The 22,770-nt window shown below is 36.6% G+C and overlaps 1 protein-coding gene across 6 annotated transcripts in view; it reads left to right on the top strand.

Moving 5' to 3' along the window:
- The window catches only part of LOC115232355 (tubulin polyglutamylase ttll6-like), a 497,092-nt gene that overhangs the window by 457,267 nt on the left and 17,055 nt on the right, over positions 1-22,770 (top strand). For 5 of the 6 annotated variants that reach the window (XM_036513235.1, XM_036513233.1, XM_036513224.1 and 2 more), the window contains 2 exons: positions 13,425-13,602; positions 18,922-18,972. In XM_036513235.1, coding sequence (XP_036369128.1) covers positions 13,425-13,602; positions 18,922-18,972 — 229 coding nt within the window. The remainder of the gene's footprint in view (positions 1-13,424; positions 13,603-18,921; positions 18,973-22,770) is intronic. The other variant, XM_029802194.2, reaches the window with a different exon arrangement.

The following is a 22,770-nucleotide window of genomic DNA, read 5'->3' as shown; positions in this document are numbered from 1 at the left end:
TTTGCAATTAAAAGAACAAAACGAGGGAGAAAACTTTTCAAATATAAATACAATGGAAGCATACAAAAATTAACTTTATTTTGCATCCTACTCTGAATTTTGTTTCATTTTGAAAAATAAAAATTCATTCTATGGTTTATTATTGTTTACATTTTGAATTATTTTTGTTTACATTTTGGACAGTTTGACCAGGATCTGGGAAGCCAGGAGGCTGTGCCAGGCTCCAGTCTGATCTGACAGTGTTTCTACAGCTGGATGCCCTGCCTAATGCCAACCACTCCGTGAGTGTAGTGGGTGCTTTTTACCTTCCACCAGCACAGGAGCCAGAGGAGGCTGGCAATGGTCATGATCGGTTGGTGCTTTTTATGTGCCACTGGCACAGAAGCCATTCAAGGCGGTGCTGGTATCAGCCATGTTTGGATGGTGCTTTTTACGTGCCACCGGGATGGGTATCACAACTACAATTTCCATTTGGTTTTCATTTTGATGTTGATGTACTTGACTCAATAGGTCTCCCCAAGCACAGCATGTCACACTATGATCCAAGGTACTTTGAATGGGCTGGGGCTGGTGATGCATAACTGGTGTAGGATACAGCCATGAACTCACTTTATTTGCCGGGTCTTCGCAATCACAACATAGCTCCAGAGGTCTCAGCCTTTTGTTATTGCCTCTGTGAGGCTCACCGTTCAAAGGTCATGCTTGACCACCTCATCCCATGTCTACTCCTGATTCCTTCAACCTCCTTCATATATATACAGACAGACAGACAGACAGATGGAGAGATGGACTGTCAGACTGACAGACACACAGTTTGGTTGACGTAACATGACCCAGTTTTAATGGATTATCAGCTCAAAGTCACTGCAAGTGTTACACCTCACAATCTCTGGTGATTTGATGATATATTTGTTGTTCTTTTCCCTACTTCTTTTCTTTTGTTTTTTTGTACCACTTAATGATTTGAATCCTACAGTCTTCAAGGCACAAAAAAAAAAGGTTGATAAAAAGGACAAAACAAAAAAATGAGAAAGAATCCTAATATCAAAATTGTTTTTCATCAGTTCTCTTAAAAATTTTACGAACACTTCTTGGTTCTAATAAAAAAAAAGAATATTAATGAAAGAACACATCATGAAGCTTAAAGTGTTATGGTTCCATCAAACATTAATCAGCAAGCCTTTACTTTTTAGTTCGTTACAAATTCTGATAAAACCTTTTAATATGCCTCATTTGCCACAATTTACATTGCACTTCATAATTCGTTGTATAATGTTTTTCCTCGGAGCTGAAGTCAATAGGTTTCTTTTTAATCATTCCATACCAGTGACCTTTTTTCCCATAATATTGCTTTTAGGTGAACTGCCGAAACGAAATACAACCACTTTGATATACTGCATCTAGCCTTCCTCTTACGCAACATTGATAGATCCTCAGGTGTACTTGGCAGTAAAAGGACTCGTTGTCATCATCATTGTCATTGTCATCATCATCATCACTGCTATCATCATCATCACAGTCATCATCATCATCATCATCATCATCATCATCATCATCATCATCATCACTACCATCATCATCACTACCATCATCATCATCATCATCATCATCACTATCATCATCACCATCACCATCATTATCAGCAGCAGCATCATTATCATCATCATTGTACTCATCATCATCATCATCGTCATCGTTGTCGTCATCATTGTTTTAAGTTTTCCATGCCAGTATGGCTTGGATGGAGTGTTTGAGGCATATTTCCTACAGCTGGATGATGCCTTTCCTGTCAGTAAACCCTAATTTGTATCCAAGCAAGGTAATATTTCCCCATGGCCACATGTTTTTCCCAGAATGTTGAAAATGAGTGGCATTCATTTACAGCAATCACATGATGCCATGATAAAAAAAATATAAACATTCACACACAGACATGCATTCATATATATATATATATATATGAGGCGCAGGAGTGGCTGTGTGGTAAGTAGTTTGCTTACCAACCACATGGTTCTGAGTTCATTCCCATTGCGTGGCACCTTGGGCAAGTGTCTTCTACTATAGCCTCAAGCTGACCAAAGCCTTGTGAGTGGATTTGGTAGACGGAAACTGAAAAAAGCTCGTCATATATATGTATATCTATATGTATGTATGTGTATATGTTTGTGTGTCTGTGTTTGCCCCCCAACATCGCTTGACAACCGATGGTGGTGTGTTTATGTCCCCATAACTTAGGGGTTCGGCAAAAGAGAGTGATAAAAATAAGTCATTTGACTGTGGCCATGCTGGAGCACTGCCTTTTTTTAGTCAAGCAAATGAACCCCAGGACTTATACTTTGTAAGCCTAGTACTTATTCTATTGGTCTCTTTTGCCGAACTGCTAAGTTACGAGGATGTAAACACACCAGCATCGGTTGTTAAGCAATGTTGCAGGGACAAACACAGACACACAAACATACACACACACACACACATATATATATATTCTCCTCATCATCATCATCGTTTAACGTCCGTTTTCCATCCTAGCATGGGTTGGACGGTTTGACCGGGGTCTGGGAAGGCAGGGGGCTGCACCAGGCTCCAGTCTGCTCTGGCAGTGTTTCTACAGCTGGATGCCCTTCCTAATGCCAACATATATACGACGGGCTTCTTTCAGTTTCCATCTACCAAATCTACTCACAAGCCTTTGGTCAGCCCGAGGCTAGAGTAGAAGACACTTGCTCAAGGTGCCATGTAGTGGGACTGAACCTGGAACCATGTGGTTGATAAGCAAGCTACATAGCCACTACTATGCCTGTATGTATATAAATGTATATGTGTGTGTGTGTGTGTTTATGTATGTATGCATATGTGCACATGTATATGTACATGTGTGCACATGTGTACGTATGTCATTATACCTTCTTTCCTCCTCTATGATTCCTACCTATCACACTAACCTATCACATACACCTATTTATAGAAATTTGACACCCTTGTATTCTTCCCTCCACTTTAAATTTTACTACTAAAACTACTACTCACTTTGGTATCATCTCACCCATACCTTTTCTCTACCCATCCTTTAATGCAACCCTTTCATATCACCCCTACTCACATATCTCACACTTATTCACTCCTTACCTTCTTATCTCTTCCCATCCACTCCTCCCCCATCCTTCCCTCACGTTATCTTGACCACCAACTAACACTCCTTTTCTCACTTCTTTCACCGTTTCTTTTTTTCACTTTTTCTTCTCTCTTTATTATTTTTAGTCCTTTTTCTTTTTTTCTCTTTCTAACTCTCATTTTCTCTCCCTGTCTTCATTGTGACCTATCTCCTCATTCTAATCATACCCCACCCCACCTATCTATCCACAAATACTACCAATACATACTCAAATTTTCATTCACACCATAAAACCCCTTCCAATGAGCAACACAAGTATCCATGGCTCCATACTTTGAAATGACTAAAAATGAACTACTATTGGAACTTACATACTATGTACAGGAAACTTTTTTGCCATTTCTAAACACCACTCTACCCAAATAATGGAACTGCAACTACAGTGTTTTATATTTTATTTCTACTTTCATTCTCTTATTTCCCTCTATATTCCTTATCTCCTTGTCATGATAGCTCACTAGCCACTAAACCTTTTTCTATTTTTTCTCCCTTTGTATTTCTGTGTTTCTTTCTGTCGAAGAGCGTAGGCTCGAAGTGTAAAAGACTTTCTCATTTCCCAAGCATTAAACTAATACATCTGTTTGTTGTTTACACACCCATCTTTGTCTTTTGTTTTTTGTAAATTCTCACTATATGTATATGTACATGTGTGGCTGTGTATATATATATATATATATATATCTGTATATGTATATTCATATATACTCTGTAGGCTCGAAACATTAAAGACTTGTTTTATTTATATTTCCTGAGCGCCATACTAATACAATTGTTTGTTTGTTTTCCACCTGCCTTCGCCTTTTGTCTATTTTCATAAAGCTTCCCGTTACATATATATATATATATATCATCATCATCATCATCGTTTAACGTCCGCTTTCCATGCTAGCATGGGTTGGACGGTTCAACTGGGGTCTGGGAAGCCCAAAGGCTGCACCAGGCCAGTCAGATCTGGCAGTGTTTCTACAGCTGGATGCCCTTCCTAATGCCAACCACTCCGAGAGTGTAGTGGGTGATTTTATGTGCCACCAACACAGGTGCCAGACGAGGCTGGCAAACGGCCACGCTCGGATGGTGTTTTTTACGTGACACCGGCACGGAGGCCAGTCAATGCGATACTGGCTACGGCCACGTTCGGATGGTTTTCGTATGTGCCACCAGCACTGGTACCACAAAACTACAAATTCCATTAATGTTCATCGAGTTTGCTTTTGATTTTGTCCATTTTCACTTGCCTCAACAGGTCTTCGAGTAGTATATGATATGAATTAATATAATCACAGTAAGCTTCTCTTACAGCCTTGCCTGTCAGTCTACTTTGTAATCAATTACAAAGAAGTGTAATGTAGAGTGTCCACATAACTGAAAATTCAGAAAATCTAAGCAATGAAATTATTTCATGTGGAATATATAAAAGCATAATGCTAGAAGGTATGAGAAGTGAATATGTTTTTAATTAACCATGTGAATTCCAAAGGATTATGGCCATTTCATAATGTTTCCCATGCAGTGTTAATTTCAATAGGGAAGAAATTATTCATACATGCTTCCATTAATATGTATGCTCAGTATTACACAAACAATACCATATTCACAAATTAATACAAATAAAGAAAGCTAGCACATCAGATCACCAGAACCTTACAGTTACACTTACACACTCATACACACACAAACATGCGCACACACACACAAATACATAATCCATACACACATACATGCATACATACATTCATACATACATACATACATTCATACATGCATACATACATACATACATACATATATATATATAGCAAATGTCTTCTATTATAACTCTGAGATGGCTCAATCCTTATGAATAGATTTGGCAGGTGGAAACTGAAAGATGTCTGTCATATATATATATATATATATATATATATGGCAGACATCTTTCAGTTTCCATCTACCAAATCTATTCACAAGGATTTAGTCATCCGAGAGTTATAGTAGAAGATATTTGCTCAAAGTGCCCTGCAGTGGGATTGAACCTAGGACCGTGTGGTTAGTAAGCAAACTTCTTAATCACACAGCGACACCTGCACCTATAAAAGGTAATAAAGTTATATTAAGCATTCATATGGCTAACTAAGGCTAAAATATGATGTTTAGTTTGTAGGTAATCTAATAAGTGTAGGCGATAAATATACCTATTGCATAATAATTACAATTGATAATGGTTTTAAATTTTGATATGAAGTCAGCAGGTTTGGGGTAGAGGTTAAGTCACTTTCACTGAGTCCCAGCATTCAACTGGAACTTATATCGTCTCTGAAAGATGAAAGGCAAAATTGACTTTGGTGGTATTTGAACTCAGAATGTAAAGACAGACGAAATGCTGTGAAAGATTTTGCTCAGCATGCTTATGATTCTGCTGACTCTGCCTTAACCTTTAACATTTAGTACTACTGTATGTGGCCCAAGGGAAGGTGCATGGCTCAGTGGTTAGAGTGTCGGGCTCCTAATCATGAGGTAGTGAGTTTGAATCCTGGACTGTGCTGTGTGTGGTTTTCTTCAGCAAGACATATTATTTCATGTTACCCCAGTTCACTCAGCTGTGGAAATGAGTCGTGACATCACTGGTGCCAAGCTGCATGGGCTTTTGCCTTTCCCTTGGAAGGCATCAGTGGTATGGAGAGAAGAAGTTGGTATGCATGGGCGACTGCTGGCCTTCCAGACTTGTGCCTCGGTGGGTAACTTTGTTGGTGCAATCCCATGGCTATTCATGACCAAACGGGGTCTTTATGCAACCTGGGTATTCTACCAGACTGTCAAGATCTGACCTCTCACACCTACTCTACAAAATTCATCTAAGAAATAAAGAACCACATCATTGAAATCTCAAAGCTATGAAATAATGCATGGTTAATTTAAAACAATTTGAATATAAAAGCATCACAATCAAAAAAGTAACCTGATTGCTAAACAGTTAAATAGAATTAATAAGGAGAATGATAACATAGGTTTGTGGTTTAGTAGAATATTTAGAGCATTGGACACAATATAATGTTTTGACTTTACTTTCTAAGTTCAAATCATATCAGGGTCAGCTTTACTCTTCATTTTATAAGGATCAAAAGAATAGCGTATCAGTCCAGGACAATGGATTAGCAGATTTGTTAGCATGTTAGAGCATTCAAGTAATCCTACATGAATTGGTATGTTATAGAATTGACAAATAGCCTTTTGGTATTTGTGCTAGCTATTATTGTTCTGAGTTTACTGTAATGGCACAAACTGTCCCTGGGGACTCAACGATTAGTACAGACAAGCTGCACTGGCTTCATGAAGTGTTCATGGTATGGAGGGATGAGATTTGTAGCATGCATAATTGCTTGTCTTCTGCATTAAATGTTGAGCAGGCTTGCACTCCAGAGATGAACTTTACAGCTGGAGAAACACAGTCAGCTCTGAATGAACAAAGGATATATATATGTTTATATATATATATATATATATATATATACATAGATAGATAGATATAGATATATATATATACATACATATATATAAACACGTGTGTGCAGGCACAGTTGTGTGGTTAAGTTAAAAAACTTGTTTTGCCATCATGTGGTTTGGAGTTCAGTCCCACTGCTCACCCATTACACTCTCAGAGTGGTTAGCATTAGGAAGGGTATCCAGCTGTAGAAAACCATGCCAAATCAAACTGGAGTCTGGTGCAGCTGTCCAATTTACCAACCCTGGTCAAACCATGCAACCCATGCCAGCATGGACAATGGATGTGAAATGATGATGATGATGATGATAATGATAATGAACACTGGTGGCATGGAGAGGAGAGGGTGGTATGCATGGGTGACTGTTGGTCTTCCATAAACAACCTTGTCTGGACTTGTGCCTTGGAGGGTGCAATCCCTTGGTCATTCATGACCAAAGGAGGTTTTATCCTTACCCCACTGAAAGGCCTGAAGCTGTGGGTTTTCATCTTGGAAAACTCCCTTTATAGATGCATTGTATTAAAAAACACTATACACTTGAAAGCTAGGCAGAACAAAATCACCCCAGAAGTGACCAGGAGAGAAACATACATCTATTTCACCATTGCTGCAGCTTCTTGATGTCATGCATTTGTTCTGTCTTAGTGCAAAAGACAAACTGAATGCATAAGAAAATATGTGTAAGAAACAAAATACTCCATCGTGCTGAGATGTTGGTACTTAATATGAAAGGCATGAGGAAATTGGAGAGAAATGCTGTGAGCTGAGTGATTAAGCTGCTGTAAAACTGAACTGTGGATTATATCTTTTATCTTTTACTTGTTTCTGTCATTAGAATTCAGCTATGCTGTGGCACTGCCTTGGAAAAGTTTTATCAGATGTGGCATGCAAGAGAGACATTTGTGCTGGTATGGTCATGTACTACAGATGGATGAGGAGAGATGTGTGAAGAAGTGCCACTCCCAAACAGTTGAAGAAATCTGGGGTAGAGGTAGACCCAGGAAGACATGGGATGAGGTGGTCAAGCATGACCTTCGAACGTTGGGCCTCACAGAGGCAATGACAAAAGACCGAGACATCTGGAGATATGCTGTGACTGCAAAGACCTGACAAATAAAGTGAGTTCATGGCTGTATCTTACACCAGCTTCACACAACCAGCCCCAGCCCATTCTAAGTAGCTTGGATTGCAGGACAGCCTGCTGTGCTTACCTTGGATCATGGGGCAACCTGCTATGCTTGAGGAGACCTGTCAAGTACATCAACATCAAAATAAAAACCAAATGGAAATTGTAGTTGTGATACCCATGCTGGTGGCACGTAAAAAGCTCCATCTGAACGTGGCCGATGCCAGTGCCACCTTGGTGGACTTCTGTGCCAGTGGCACGTAAAAAGCACCAGTCAATCGTGGCCAATTGCCATCCTTCTCTGGCCGGTGGCAAGTAAAAAGCACCCACTACACTCACGGAGTGGTTGGCATTAGGAAGGGCATCTAGCTGTAGAAATACTACCAGATCAGACTGGAGCCTGGTGCAACCATTTGGCTTCCCAGACCCAGGTCGAACCGTCCAACCCATGCTAGCATGGAAAACAGATGTTAAACGATGATGATGATGAATTGACTTCAGCACTTTCTTTTTAAGCTCGATACTTATATCTATTTTCTGAACCATTAAGTTACAGAGATGTAAACACACCAACACCAGTTGTCAAGTGGTAGCAGTGGACAAACACAAACAGAAACATACACACACATATATGATAGGATTCTTTCAGTTTCCATCTATTGAATCCACTCACAAGGCTTTGGTCAGCCTAAGGATATAGTAGAAGACACTTGCCCAAGGTGCCACGCAATGGGACTGAACCTGGAGCCATGTTGGTTGGGGGAATAAACTTCTTACCACTCATAGCACAAACCAAAATAAAACCCTGAAGAAGTAAAATGAAACATTTGAAAAAAATGAAAAATTTTCGATTTAAACAAAATCTCTTTTACTGGAATCTAATCATTCATTGTTTTCAGATGTAAAGCCAAAAACTAAACAAAAGAAATGGAAAACTATTTTTGTTTATTCACATTAATTATTGAATGATCAATGCTTCTGATATATTTAGCATGTTGTTTTCTTTTTCATCTTTTTAATCTTACTGCCAGCAAGGATTTTCAATAATGCAGTTCTTCAATTTATAGCAGTGGTTTCTAATTTTTTGTTACTCTGCTCGCCCCTTTTTTCATTGAATGGCCTTTTACAAATGTCTCTCAAAATACTTTGCAACAAAAATACATTCATAAAAAATAAGAGCAGACTTGAGGAAGTTTTATTGTTGGTTGGTTGGTTGGTGGTCTGATCCCACAGTATTTGACCTCAAATAACATCTCTTGCAGATGTGCTGTGTTAAAAATACAATAGATATTGGAGAGGTAATATCTATCCCCACTTAAACATGGGATGTTCTGTTGGAACAAACTATACTGTGGTAGATACCATGAGAGAACCTCTCATATTAGCTTTTGGTGCAAAATGTACTTTTGCTTATATCACCAGTGGGGAGATAAATCCCCACCATCTCTAGTGCTGAGACCATCAGATCATTTGATTTCAATCTCCCTGTATGCAACTGAGGTAATATATATACATTAAGAAGGCGATGAGCTGGCAGAAACATTAGCACGCTGGGCAAAATGCTTAGCAGTATTCCATCTGTCTTTACGTTCTGAGTTCAAATCCCGCCGAGGTCAACTATGCCTTTCATCTTTTCGGGCATTGTGCCTAAAGTAGAGAAAACTATATATACATTAAGTGATACATAAACAACACATATTTTTAATGAAATGGAAGATAATTTTTTGGCACAGTGGTCTATTATCCATATTTTCTTATAGTACCCCATTCAACATGGCTGGCTGGATATACATTATAATATTTGCATGAATTTACATCAAGGGTTGTACCCATAACACCCGTTGGCATGGTTAATTGGCAAGATACTCAGTGTATTCTTCAAAACGTCTAAATATGTGGACATACATGGATATCTCTGATTGAGCAGATTTATAACTATCCCATGTTCTTGTAGACATAACTAGTCATAACTGGTCATAACTAGTCTGTAGTTATCTAATGGTAATATAAACAGAAATAAAGAAAAGTCAGAATCAATAACATCAATATCTGTATCAAAAATTGAAATAACATTGCAGTTACAAAACAAACTATAAAACATCAAATGCTTAGATCACCATCTAAGCATTTGTGAGTAAAATGAAAACTTATTTTATTAGCATTTTCTAAATTGGTTTATAAGATTAGAAGTTGAACATATCCAATGCTCTTTGTTTTTCTTATTTGGCATTAGATCCGTTCTGATTGAGCAGATTTATAACCATCCCTTCTTGTAGACATAACCATTGAGACTAGTCATAACCAGTCACATCCAGTATGTCTTTTTGGCTAACATACCCAGCAGAAATCAGTCATAAGCATCCTATCTTTTTGTGACATGTAAGCATATGACCAGTCATAACCATCTTGTTGTTTGTTGTTGTTAAGCAACAAGACAGGTAAGGGTGATCAGGTGATGATCTAGGGCTTAGGGGCGGGAGACCCCAGACCTTGGAAAAAAAAACAAACTTTGTTCATCTTGTTGTAGTCGAGGGCTCTTCGTTGACGCCTGACACCACTGGGAGGTGGCCCTCGAAGTTGCTGGAAATGGAGATCTCCAGGTCCAAATTCTTGGATGGCATCTTGTTGTTTTGCCCAACATAGTGAATCTGAACCTTTATTATTCAGTACATCCTTTATTTTTGGAAGACTGTACTGCATGATTTGAAGAAGTACTGACTCTCACCCCATTAATTTGTCCTATGTACTATGTTATCAGCTTAGCAGGGTTTATAAGATTGTGAATTTTTGAGCTGGAAAGAAAGATTATTGTTGATCTGTTGAAATATCTGGGCTTTTTTAGGGGTGTGTTTTTTGTTCTTTTTTTGTGTGATTTGTTGTAGAGTAGTGGTTCTCAGCCACTTTTTTTTTTTTTACCTATGGTCCCTTAGATTATTATTTGACTCTGGCAGATCCCCATAGCCATTCCATGTTTAAAAACCAGTTTTATAGAAACTTCTTTCAAAATTCCTATTTTGTTATTTGCACTTGTATAGATTGAACTATGAAAAATGTTAGGGAAAGAAACGTAGTAATTTTAATACATACATTTAAATCAAAATTTTTCATGGGTCCTTAAAATACTACTGTGAATCCCCAATTTATTATTTTACTAGCATGAAACCCCAGGGGTCATATGGATCCAAGTTGAAAGCCGTTGTTCTAGAGGAAGAAGTCGTACATATTTGCAGGCCCTCTGATGCTGGTGAGACTGAGGTGGTTGAAGTCTTTTTTCTTAAACAGGGAAACATATGAGCAGAGTGGTATTCTACAGGACCAAAATTCTTTCTTGTGAGAAAGGACAGGGTAAAACACAGAGCTGAGGGTTGAAGGATGGGTGATGACAATATAGATGATGTTGAGGAAGAGAGAGACAAGTAGGCTGGGAAGGCTTGCGTTGGAGTAATTCAAGAGCAACCAGTTCTGAGAAGCAAAGGCCATTGTAGTAGCAATAGAGAAGTCATAGGGAGGACATAACACATCTGTAGGCCTGAAGTTGAGAATGTCAGTGACTGACCTCATGCCACTCAGTTGGATAGGCTTTTTTTTTTTTTGGTTGCTGTAGACTAGGATGTCTGTAAGTGTAGCAGCAGTACCATTCCTGGCGTGGGAGTAGTAAACCTTTGTTATCCAATAGAGCTTTAAAATAGAGATAAAAGATTTAGGCCTTTACACACGTTAAATATGATTGTAAAACGTCAATGTTATAAACAATTTTATTATTCACACAGGGAAAATTCTATAGAACTTGTTATTCAATGGGTCTGCAACTCTCCTTGATTTTCTTTCTGAGAAACCATTTCATTTGCTTTTCATTTCAATGAATTCCATCCACAGAAAATTATGAACCTTTAAACTCACAGATACTTTATCTTCTTCCTTGTAAGCAGTGTGCTTACAACAAAATATCCATTCGGTTAAAATTTCTCATGCATAACTTTGATAATAATGGATTCTTGAAACACACAGATTATCTGATCTCATATTAAAATTACAGACTCTTTTCAAAGTAAGTACTGCATAAACATCATAAAATAACTTCCTGTGTTGTTGTTTAACCCTGGGTTATCTATCATTGCGCATACTTACCATACTTACAATCAAAGAAAAGGCATTCCAGCCATGACCATCTCATAATTTTAAGAATGCTTGGAGTACATTATCTAATATGTTTTTCCATTTTCTTTTTTGAATGAAGGCACAATTTGATGTAAATTTGGTTACTATTTCCAGTAGACCACATAGAGCTTTCTTTACCAAGTCATGTGTTTTGCAGAGTTGTGATGTTATTGTTAGCAGGACACTGTGTGTTGTACAAATTTATCTAATTTTATTTTATCAACTATATTTTTTGTTTCATTTTTTAAAATTTTTCTGATGCATTGTTGGTTTATATTTCCTCTTTAATATATAGAAATACCATATCAGTCAATGTTCTCTGTTTTAGCATTGAGATCTCATGAATAAAATAGTTCAACACAATCTGTCAATCACATGATTGGATCATTGAGAATTTCTTCAATCTTTTTGCACTGAAACCTCTAGCTTTTAGCTTAGTCTTTTGTCCTCCTCATGCATGCTCTACACTTTTTTATTTTTCATACTTTTCAAGCCTAGCCAGGCTCATGGGCCCTGTTTCCCAATTTCTATGGCATATGTGTTCCCCTCAGCTGGACAGGGCGCCAGTCCATTGCAGCATTACTCAAGAAACAGGAAGAGAGAGTGAGAGAAAGTGTGGCAAAAGAGTACAACATGGGTCACCACCACCCCCTGTCAGAGCCTTGTGGAGCTTTTAGGTGTTTTCACTCAATAAACACACACAACGACCGGTCTGGGAATTGAAGCTGCGATCCTCCAACTGCGAGTCCGCTACCCTAACCACTGGGCCATTGCGCCTCCACTCTACACTAGTTACTGGTTTAAAGATTAAAATGCATTTTTTAATATGTTCTTAAGATTTACTCTGTTAAATGTAATGATTGTTTATTCACATTATTTTGAATTATTCATGCATTTTCTCATATTTTTGAGATTTCAGTGATTGTTTATTTTTAGAATGACATTGTAGGGTATGTATGAGAAATTAGATCTTGTTGGTTTGAATGTAAAGCAGGTAAGATATTTCGGTTGGATATGATTGGTTTAAATACTAATGGTTTAAAGTTACTTTCAGTTTTTCCATCGCCACACACACATCTGAAACTAAGGAGTATACAATGGGATGCTGGAAAGTTCCTCGCTTTGAGTAAAAGAAAATATACAGGAAGATCAGTAAATTATGATATTATTCAACATATCCCCCTCTCAGATTCACACACTTATTGCAGCGGTCCTTCACTTTTTCTAAGCCCTATAAAAGAACTTAAAAGGTTTGACCTCTAACCAGGCCTTTTATGATACCCTTAAAACCAGGGACTTTTCAGCACCCCCTTGTACACAAACTTTTCTCCTTAGTATCATACTTCTGCAATAGTTAATTCTGTGCGCTGCCCTTATTCAGCAAAAGTTTAATAAAGAAAATTCAGGTATAAAAGAAAAATTCTAAAACATGTTTTTTCTTCTAGAATGTACAGTCTATTTAATTCTATTTCACAATTTATTATTTCAGGGTGGGAACAAGAGAGTACCAGCAACGTATAACCAACTACCTCGTGGTTATTCCACAGAAAACCCTGACCTGCCATCAACCTTTGTTGTTAAGGAATCTGGAAAACAATTTCAGTATGCAAATCGTCAGCTTGAATCCTATTTCCATCCCACTTTCTCCAAACCTTCAACTAATAAAGGTTTGAATCTCTTTGGTCATTTATCAACTACTTTTAAATGTAAGACAACAATGGGGGCCTCTTCACACTTGTTAGATCTTCAGGAAATAACAACCAAGTATCTCTCAAATAACATATTACTAGCTAAGAACATTGAAGGACACAGATATTGTAATCCTAGATACAGTATGACATTAGGACAACATTATCGATTGTATCCTTAAAAAATATAATAAGATAAAGATTGAACAGTCACAATGGAAATTACTTTGATCATAGGTTTATAAAAGGAATACTGACCTTGGATTAAACAATAACAACTTCCTTGAATGAACTGTTAAATCAATAGTGTATATTTGTTAATCATTGTTAATCAATGAGGTTTCATATCTTTGAATGACTTTGTAGTTACTCTTCTACCTATAAGCAAGATGTTATGTGAAATAATGTATTTCATATATATGTTACCTATATTTTGAGGCACAGGCCTGGCTTTGTGGAAAGAAGTTTGCTTCTCAACCACATGGTTCTGGGTTCAGTCCCACAATGTGGCACTTTGGGCAAGTGTCTTCTCCTGTAACCTTGGGCTAGCCAATGTTTTGCGAGTGGATTTGACAGACGGAAACTGAAAGAAGCCTGTCATGTGTGTGTGTGTGTCTTTGTGTTTTTGTCCTCACCACTGCTTGTCAACCAGTGTCGGTGTGTTTATGTCCCCATAATTTAGTGATCCAGAAAAGAAGCCAATGGAATAAGTATTGGGGTCAGTTCATTTGACTAAAATCCATCAAGGTAGTGCTCCAGCATGGCCACAGTCTTATGACTGAAACAAATGAAAAAAAAAAGAGCAAGATTTGAGCAGTGTCTCTTGGGAATGTACAAAGTGATTCCAGTACATCTTCCACACATAAAAAACAACAACACAGAAGTTCTCTTCTTGAAGGTGATCCAATGCTGTCTGTAATTACCTTTGAATGTCATCTACCATTTTAAGTAGCAGCATCCCTTCTGCTTCAGTTTCCTCATGGTAAAAAAAGATGAAGCTCAAGATACGCATCAAGGTATAACTGCTCATCATTCGAGTTTCAAGAGCAGGAAGATCACCTTCATAGGAATATGAATTCAGGTTTTCCATGGGATTCTCTGGTCAGACTCCATTAACTCTATGTTCTGTGGATGTATTGATTAACAGTAATATTCGGGCAACTCATAACCATTGGTAACCAGCTAATCAAATCAGTCCACAAATATGTTTCAAGTTCTTGGGATCTACTTGTTTTCAGTTATTACATAAGGCTGTTTAACAGTGTGTAAGGACAACTCTGTGATTTTTATGATGGCTAATGAAGTAAAGCAAAGCACCTCATATAACATCTCATAACTTTTTTATTTTCTGGAATTTTCAGAATATATTTCTGAATTTGTGTTCTACACTCGAAAATTCATATGATTAAGCAAAAAGAAAAAAGAAATTTGTGCGATCTAAGGGTGATTTGGCTGTTATTTTAAGCACATCTCACAACCATCTGATACCTTCCTCATATCCTTATCACTCTGAGATATATTGATGTTTATCAATATTTTTTTCCCAATAAACACATTTTAATGGAATAATGGTGCACCCAAGTGTTATTTAGTGCTGAGATTTAAAGCAAAAATTTAAAACTGTCTGCATTTTATACTTTGATTTTAAAAAAACAAATTTTAAGTGTGTGAACTTTTAGGATTTATGGGGGATTTATTCATAATCATATGAATTCCAAAAGATAAACAAGTTATGAGGGGTTATATGAGGTGCTTAGACCAGAATGCTGCCCACAAAGCTACAACCAATACTCTTAGAATGGTTTATCAGATTTTTGGTAAGAATTCTTTAACTGAAACTATTAACTTTAACTGCTTTTGTTCTTATAGTTGTTTAACTCGTGGACATTACTGACTGAGAAAACCTATGATCTTAAGTGTTCCAACCATTCCCATTTTATTTTAATCTGGAATTGTATACTTTTGACTACATTATAAAATGTTATTTATGAAGATAGTATAGTTTGATGGAAATTAGGCTGTTATTTCTATGAAGTTAAATGACCATGTAGAGGCTCCCTTATCTCAACTTGTTTTTGTCTTATTTGTTTGGTGGTGGTGTTGGTAGTGGTGACAGTGCTGCTGCTGCTGTTGTTGTTGTTGTTAAACAACAAGACGGGTAAGGGTGAATGGGTGATGATCTAGGGCTTAGGGGCAGGAGACCCCAGACCTTGGGAAAAAAAAAACTTTGGTCGTCTTGTTGTAGTCGAGGGTTCTTTGTTCACACCCAACACCACTGGGAGGTGGCCCTCGAAGTCCCTGGAAATGGAGATCTCCAGGTCCAAATTCTTGAACGGCTGCTGCTGCTGACACTGGTGCTGGTGATGGTGCTAACAAATTGAACTCACAACAGTCCCAACTAATTCAGAGATATCAAAAAAAAAAGAAAAAAAGTTAATGAGCCTGAATAGAAGGAACAGTACCTACAACCCTTCTGCAGGCCCTAATAATACTGCTGAGATCAATATAATTACTTTTCAGTTTGAAATTCTACAGGCTGGTACCTGTAGGGTGATTGTCTGGGAAAATTTTGGTCAGGCAAAGAAAGGACTCTGAGAAGTGTTTAGTATAGATTGCAGGGGTTAAGATACAGATAGCTTGGATGAAAGAATGAGAAGTGAGTGAACCTTGGTGGCATACTGATCAACTGTTTAGAGTTGGATCATGATTGTAAGGTCATGAATTTGATTCTGCAGGAGTGGTTGTGTGGTAAGAATCTTGTTTCCCAACCACATGGTTCTGGGTTCAGTCCCACTGTGTGGCACCTTGGGCAAGTGTCTTCTACTATAGCTTCAGGCTGATCAAAGCCTTGTGAGTGGATTTGGTAGACACACGGAAGTATGGTGTGTATGGAAGTTATACCTGATGAAAACTTATTTTACAGGGTTTTTTTGTCCAATCCATGGCAGCATGGAAGACAGATGTTAAATGACGATGACAATAATAATGATGCTGCTGTTGTTGTTTAACCCCAGTCATCCCTGACAGGAAAGACATGATGAGAGGCATTCTAGCTATAACATTCCATCATCTAGCTGTTTGCAGATGAAATTCATTAAAGACCCATATATAAAAAATGGTTTAAGCCATAAGATCAAAACAGCACTTAATTATAAGTAACACTGCACACTTATGAGTTATAATTCATTTTACCTGATACATGTATAATACAAACAAATTTTTGCAATTCTTTGAAAATCTTAGCTGTGGAGATTGTAGTTAGTATGAAAATATCCTATTGTCCTTTTGCAATAAACAGGAAACACCATATGTTCCAGCATATAAATTGACTTAGTATAAAGTGTAAACATTAAAAAAAACCTTCACTGTCTTTCCAAATCCTGTTGCATTTCACATAGATGTTTTGGTCCTCCAAAAATATCTTGGTGTATTCGTCAACCTATCTTTATTGGCTGTGCACATTTCAGTTTGAAAAATTCAACTTGTATGGTGGAAAATACAGTAACTGGAATTTTTCTGGTTACTTAAAAGAACAATAGAATGTTTCCACATCAGCTGTAATGTCCACAACTAAGGTTTTCAAATGAATAATTTTAGAGTTATCTACATTCTACATGTCTTAGGTATTAAAATTTACATTGCATCCTGTGTAAATATATTCTAGTGATTGGTTACTTTTCTCAATATATATGAGCCTCTTCTCACAGTTTGTTATGCACTTGTAACTCACTCTTGGTACTTAAAAGGTTTTGTCACATTTGCTCTAACATAACAGAAATTTCTAGCTAAAGAAAGACCCGTTTATTGTATACTTATATGGTTTAGGATGTTTAATACAACATAATTTTAAGTTTAGGCTTTGTCATTTTGGTTTACTTTAGATGTAACACCGGATGAAGTTTAATGCTACTCCCCATTCAGTTCAAATGACTGGGGGAATTAATGCATGCTCGTATACATACATGTGAAGATGCATGGCTTAGTGTTCAGTGTTGATCAACAGTGAGTGCTTTGTGATCTTGAGCACTCTGCTGGTTATGACGATGAGGGTCCCAGTTGATCCAATTCATGGAACAGCCTGCTCTTGAAATTAACATGCAAGTGGCTGAGCACTCCACATACATGTGTATGTAGTCCTCAGATAGATTCAGCATGACACAGAATGTGACAAGGCTGGCCCTTTGAAATACAGGTACTACTCATTTTTGCCAGCTGAGTGGACTGGAGCAATGTGAAATAAAGGGTCTTGCTCAAGGACAAAACACACTTTTATTATTTTATTCTTTTACTTGTTTCAGTCATTTGGCTGCGGTCGTGCTGGAGCACCACCTTAGTTGGACAAATCAGCTTCAGTATTTATTCTTTGGAAGCCTAGTACTTATTCTATCGGTCTCTTTTACTAAACTGTTAAGTTACAGGGGATGTAAACACACCAACATCGGTTGTCAAGTGATGGTAGGGGGACAAACGCAGACACACAAATACATACATACACACATATATATATATATGTATGACAGGCTTCTTCCAGTTTTACGTTTACCAAATCCACTCACAAAGCTTTGGTTAGCCCAAGGCTATAGTAGAAGACACTTGCCCAAGGTGCCACACAGTGGGACTGAACCCAGAACTATGTGGTTGGTAAGCAAGCTTCTTACTACACAGCTACTCTTGTAGAATCAAATTCATGACCTTACAATTATGATCTAAATGCCCTTTCTACTAAGCCATGTGACTTCCTGAGTAAAATACTTTATTTTACATTGCTCCAAGTCATTCAGCTGTAAATGGACAACCCTGCAATGAACTGGCTTTCTGTTCAGGGGGTGGGGGTCGTGTTGTCCTGCCCACCTAGCCTGCAGGATGGTATCATTCGAAAGGTACAACAATGTGAGGAAGTGCATTGTGATCAGAGGTATATAACAGCATCGAATTGTTTAGTTGATACAGTGACGCAATGATATGCATATACATACAGCCTATTTGAAACTGTACGTGAGACTTTGATGTTTTCCTAATATTAAAAACCGAAGAAAAATAAAGATATGAAAATGAACCACTCCAACCACCCCTTGTTCATCATCATCATTGTCGTCGTCTTCGTCGTCGACATCATCATCGTCGTTATCAACATCAACATCATCATCATCATCATCATCAACATCATCATCATCAAGGAAACTGACGGAATGTATGTACGAATGAATGAATGAGTGGGTGAATCTTACAGGCATTAACATGAAGCGGGCAAACAAGAATTGTTTCTATCCTACATATTATTCCCTAACCTTTTTCCAGGCTTTGAAGAATGTGCACAAGGTCACGCCACAGTGCCAAATACCATATCAGGTAACAGCTCATAATTTCCTTTGTTTTGGAGCACTTGATCCAAGAACACTACTCCATTAATCTTTTCCTTTTTGCGGTTGTTATTGTTTTTTGCTGTTGACACTGAACTCCTTTTCATTGTTGTATGGTATTCGTGTATTTCATGGCTTTGGCTCTTTCGTGCTAAAACATATGTTTATTGTATTTTTTCTATTCATTTTGATAACAGATTCTTTGTTTTTTTTTTGTTGTTAGTTTTTTTTTTCATGTTTTTTTTCTGTTATAATTTCTGAGTAGTCTTTAAACTCCATAAAATGATATATTATTTCTCAGCTATCAACGTATACTATTGATCATATAATATGCATTATATTATATTATATCACATTATATTATATTATATAATGTTAATAATGTAATGTCATTCATCCACAGATTATATTTGCTTGGATGATATTAAATGATGAATATACACATGCACACACACACACATGCATATACACTCATACATACACAAACACATATGCACATTTGCTGTGTTGTTTCTCATCATTTCAACCTGCTGTCTCTCACATTAAAATAATTACAATTATTGTTATCGAATGCTGTTTTATTTGTTGTGTTATATAATTCAGTGATAACACAGAATAAATCATTAACTGAAATGTACTTAACGATATAAACACTGGTTATCATTAACTGATATTGCTGCCTCATATCAGTTTGTTTTAAGAGAGTAATGCTTTTGTTTTCCATTGGAGGTAAATGTGTATTTTCAAAAACAGAGTAATTAGGTTCGATTCCTATCTGACATTCAAAGTACCCTCTTGCTGATTCAGTGTAAGGAAATATAACTGAAGATTTGAGGGAACATACATACATACATATATAGTCTGGGCCAAAAGTCACACACCAGAACATTTGACATTACATTATTATTATTATTATTATTATTATTATTATTATTATTACTATTACTATTACTATTATCATTATCATTATTATTATTATTATTATTATTATTATTATTATTATTATTATTATTATCTTAAAGGCGGTGGCAAACTGGCAGAATTGTTAGCAGGCTGGGCGAAATGCTTAGTGGTATTTCGTCTGTTGCAATGTTCTGAGATCAAATTCCGAAGAGGTTGACTTTGCCTTTCATCCTTTCGGGGTCGATAAATTAAGTATCAGTGAAACACTGGGGTCGATGTAATCGAATTATCCCCTCCCCCAAAAATGACTGCCCTTGTGGCAAAATTTGAAACCATAAATGTTATCATTACCTCTACCTTAGTGAAGGTGGAGGTATTGTTTTCAGTCGTATTTGTTTGTTTGTCCGTGGACAAGATATCTCAAAAACTGCTGGGTGGATTTGGATGAAACTTTCAGGGATGTCTGGCCTCGTGACTGGCACAAACTGATTAGATTTTGGGATTGATCTGGTACCGAACAAGGATTCTGGATTATTTTTCATGTTTTTTTACTTTATCTTTGAGAGTGGTCAGGTTAATTTTTCGTATTCTCGTTTGTGAGTGCAGTCAAGTTTATTTCAGATATTCTCTTTTTAAAAATCATCTCTGGCTAATCATTGAGAGGGGGTTGGTGTTGCCATGGCGGAAGTTTGCGTTCTCTAAGTGCTCTTGTTATTATTATTATTGTTGTTATTATTATTGTTGTTGTTGTTGTTGTTGCTGTTGTTGTTGTTATTATTATTATTATTATTATCATTATTATTATTATTATTATTATTATTATTATTATTATTATTATTATTATCATTATTACCTCCACCTTAGCGTAGATGGAGGTATTGTTTTCAGTTGTGTTTGTTTTTTTGTCCGTAGATGGATTCAGATGAAACTCTCAGTCATGTTTGGCCTCATGACTGGCATGAACTGATTAGATTTTAGGACCAGTCTGGTACTGGACAAGGATTCTGGATTATTTATTATATTTACTTTACATGATTACGATCTTACATTGACTTTCAAGTCTTCCTCAATTATCTCCCTTTAGGCTGTTTCTGAAGTTTTATTTTCAGTACTCTGTTATTAATTTTACTCGCGTCTGTATCTTAGCAAAAAACTGATATATTAAAAAATCAAGCTACATAAACAAACGGCAGAAAAACCGTTCAGAAATTAGATAACATTAACATATTTTTATAATATATATATTATGTATTATAAGTTCACCAAAAATTTAGATTCGAATGAATATGGTACTTAATTTAGATACACCAGAATTTTGTATGGTGTTATCCATAAAAATTTGTGGGGTGATTATAATCAAAATAAGCAACAAGAATGACTCCAGTAAGTTGGTACAATTGTTTCGCACTACATCATTTTATTAAATGTTGTAAGTATTACAACAGATTTAAGATGCTGAGTACTCATCAGCCAATTATAGAGGTTTTCCATTAATACAAAAGTTTTCAAATCAAGTGGCAACATTATAGAGAAGGTAGATATACAGACAAAGATGTAGATTTAAATTTTAAGAACATATGAGGTAGTGAAGTCCAACCACTGACTGACCAAGCTATGTTAGGTACAGCCATAGCTTGGTCAGTCAGTGGTTGGACTTCACTACCTCATATGTTCTTAAAATTTAAATCTACATCTTTGTCTGTATATCTACCTTCTCTATAATGTTGCCACTTCATTTGAAAATTTTTGTATTAATGGAAAACCTCTATAATTGGCTGATGAGTACTCAACATCTTAAATCTGTTGTAATACTTACAACATTTAATAAAATGATGTAGTGCGAAGCAATTGTACCAAATTACCAGAGTCATTCTTCTTGCTTATTTTGATTATTATGTATTATATGTACATATTAAGACTTTTCAGTATACTTACATATATACATATATCTATCCATCGATCTAAAACAACAGGAATGCTAAAGGAAGGCCGGAATTTAAGTGAAGAGAAAACCAAAAGCTCTCATACTATTCATATAAAATTTCCCGAGTAGAACCTATTATTACCTCTGCCTTTGAAACTATTTTGAATGGTGAGTTTGTTAACTTTGGCTTGTATTAGATAAACTATTTATTACTGTTACTAAATTTTCTACAGCCTCCTACACATTCCATGACTAACAGTGAGATCGATCTGGTACTGGACAAAGATTTTGGATTATTTTTCTGGGTTTTTTTACTTAATTTTTACTTAATTTCCTTCGAGAGCATATCTAACCCTGCCTCTATTCTTCTTTTCCACCGTGGATCTTTTCTTTTGTCACTCCCATTATGTTTCTTTTTCTTGACACCAACACCCACGTTTTCTGCTACAACAATACTTGCTGCCTTGATCAAATTATTTGTTTCTGTGGTGTTGTTTGTTCTGATGTATTTCAGAATTTCATTGACATTTTTTTGTTTCTTGACTCAATTTCCACTGATCAACTTTTTAATGTTGCAAATAATGTCACTATCGTTCTCCTGTAGTCTTGACTTTATTCTGGAGTAGATTGCTTTTTGTTCATCTGTCATATCGCCATTACTTTTATTGTCTTCTTACAGATCATCTATATGTCTCTCATCAAGTAAACTACTACTGCTCCTTTCCTGTGCTATGAGATTACTCCTATTAGTAAGAACTATATTTTCATCGTTTTCTCTGCTGCTATTTTCCAAGACATGTCTTTTGATAGCTTCAAGCTCTACTTCTGTGAACCAACGAATTTTTCTTATTGCTCTAGCTTGATCACATAATCTCTGTTCTGTGAGTTAAAATAATCCCTTTTCCCTCCAATGATCATACATATGTTGTTGGTAACCTCTAATTTGAGCACCATTTTCAT

Source organism: Octopus sinensis, linkage group LG2 (assembly GCF_006345805.1).
Source record: "Octopus sinensis linkage group LG2, ASM634580v1, whole genome shotgun sequence".
Lineage (NCBI taxonomy): Eukaryota > Metazoa > Mollusca > Cephalopoda > Octopoda > Octopodidae > Octopus > Octopus sinensis.
The sequence above is the reverse complement of the archived record's forward strand: the minus strand, read 5'-3'. Positions and strand labels throughout refer to the sequence as shown.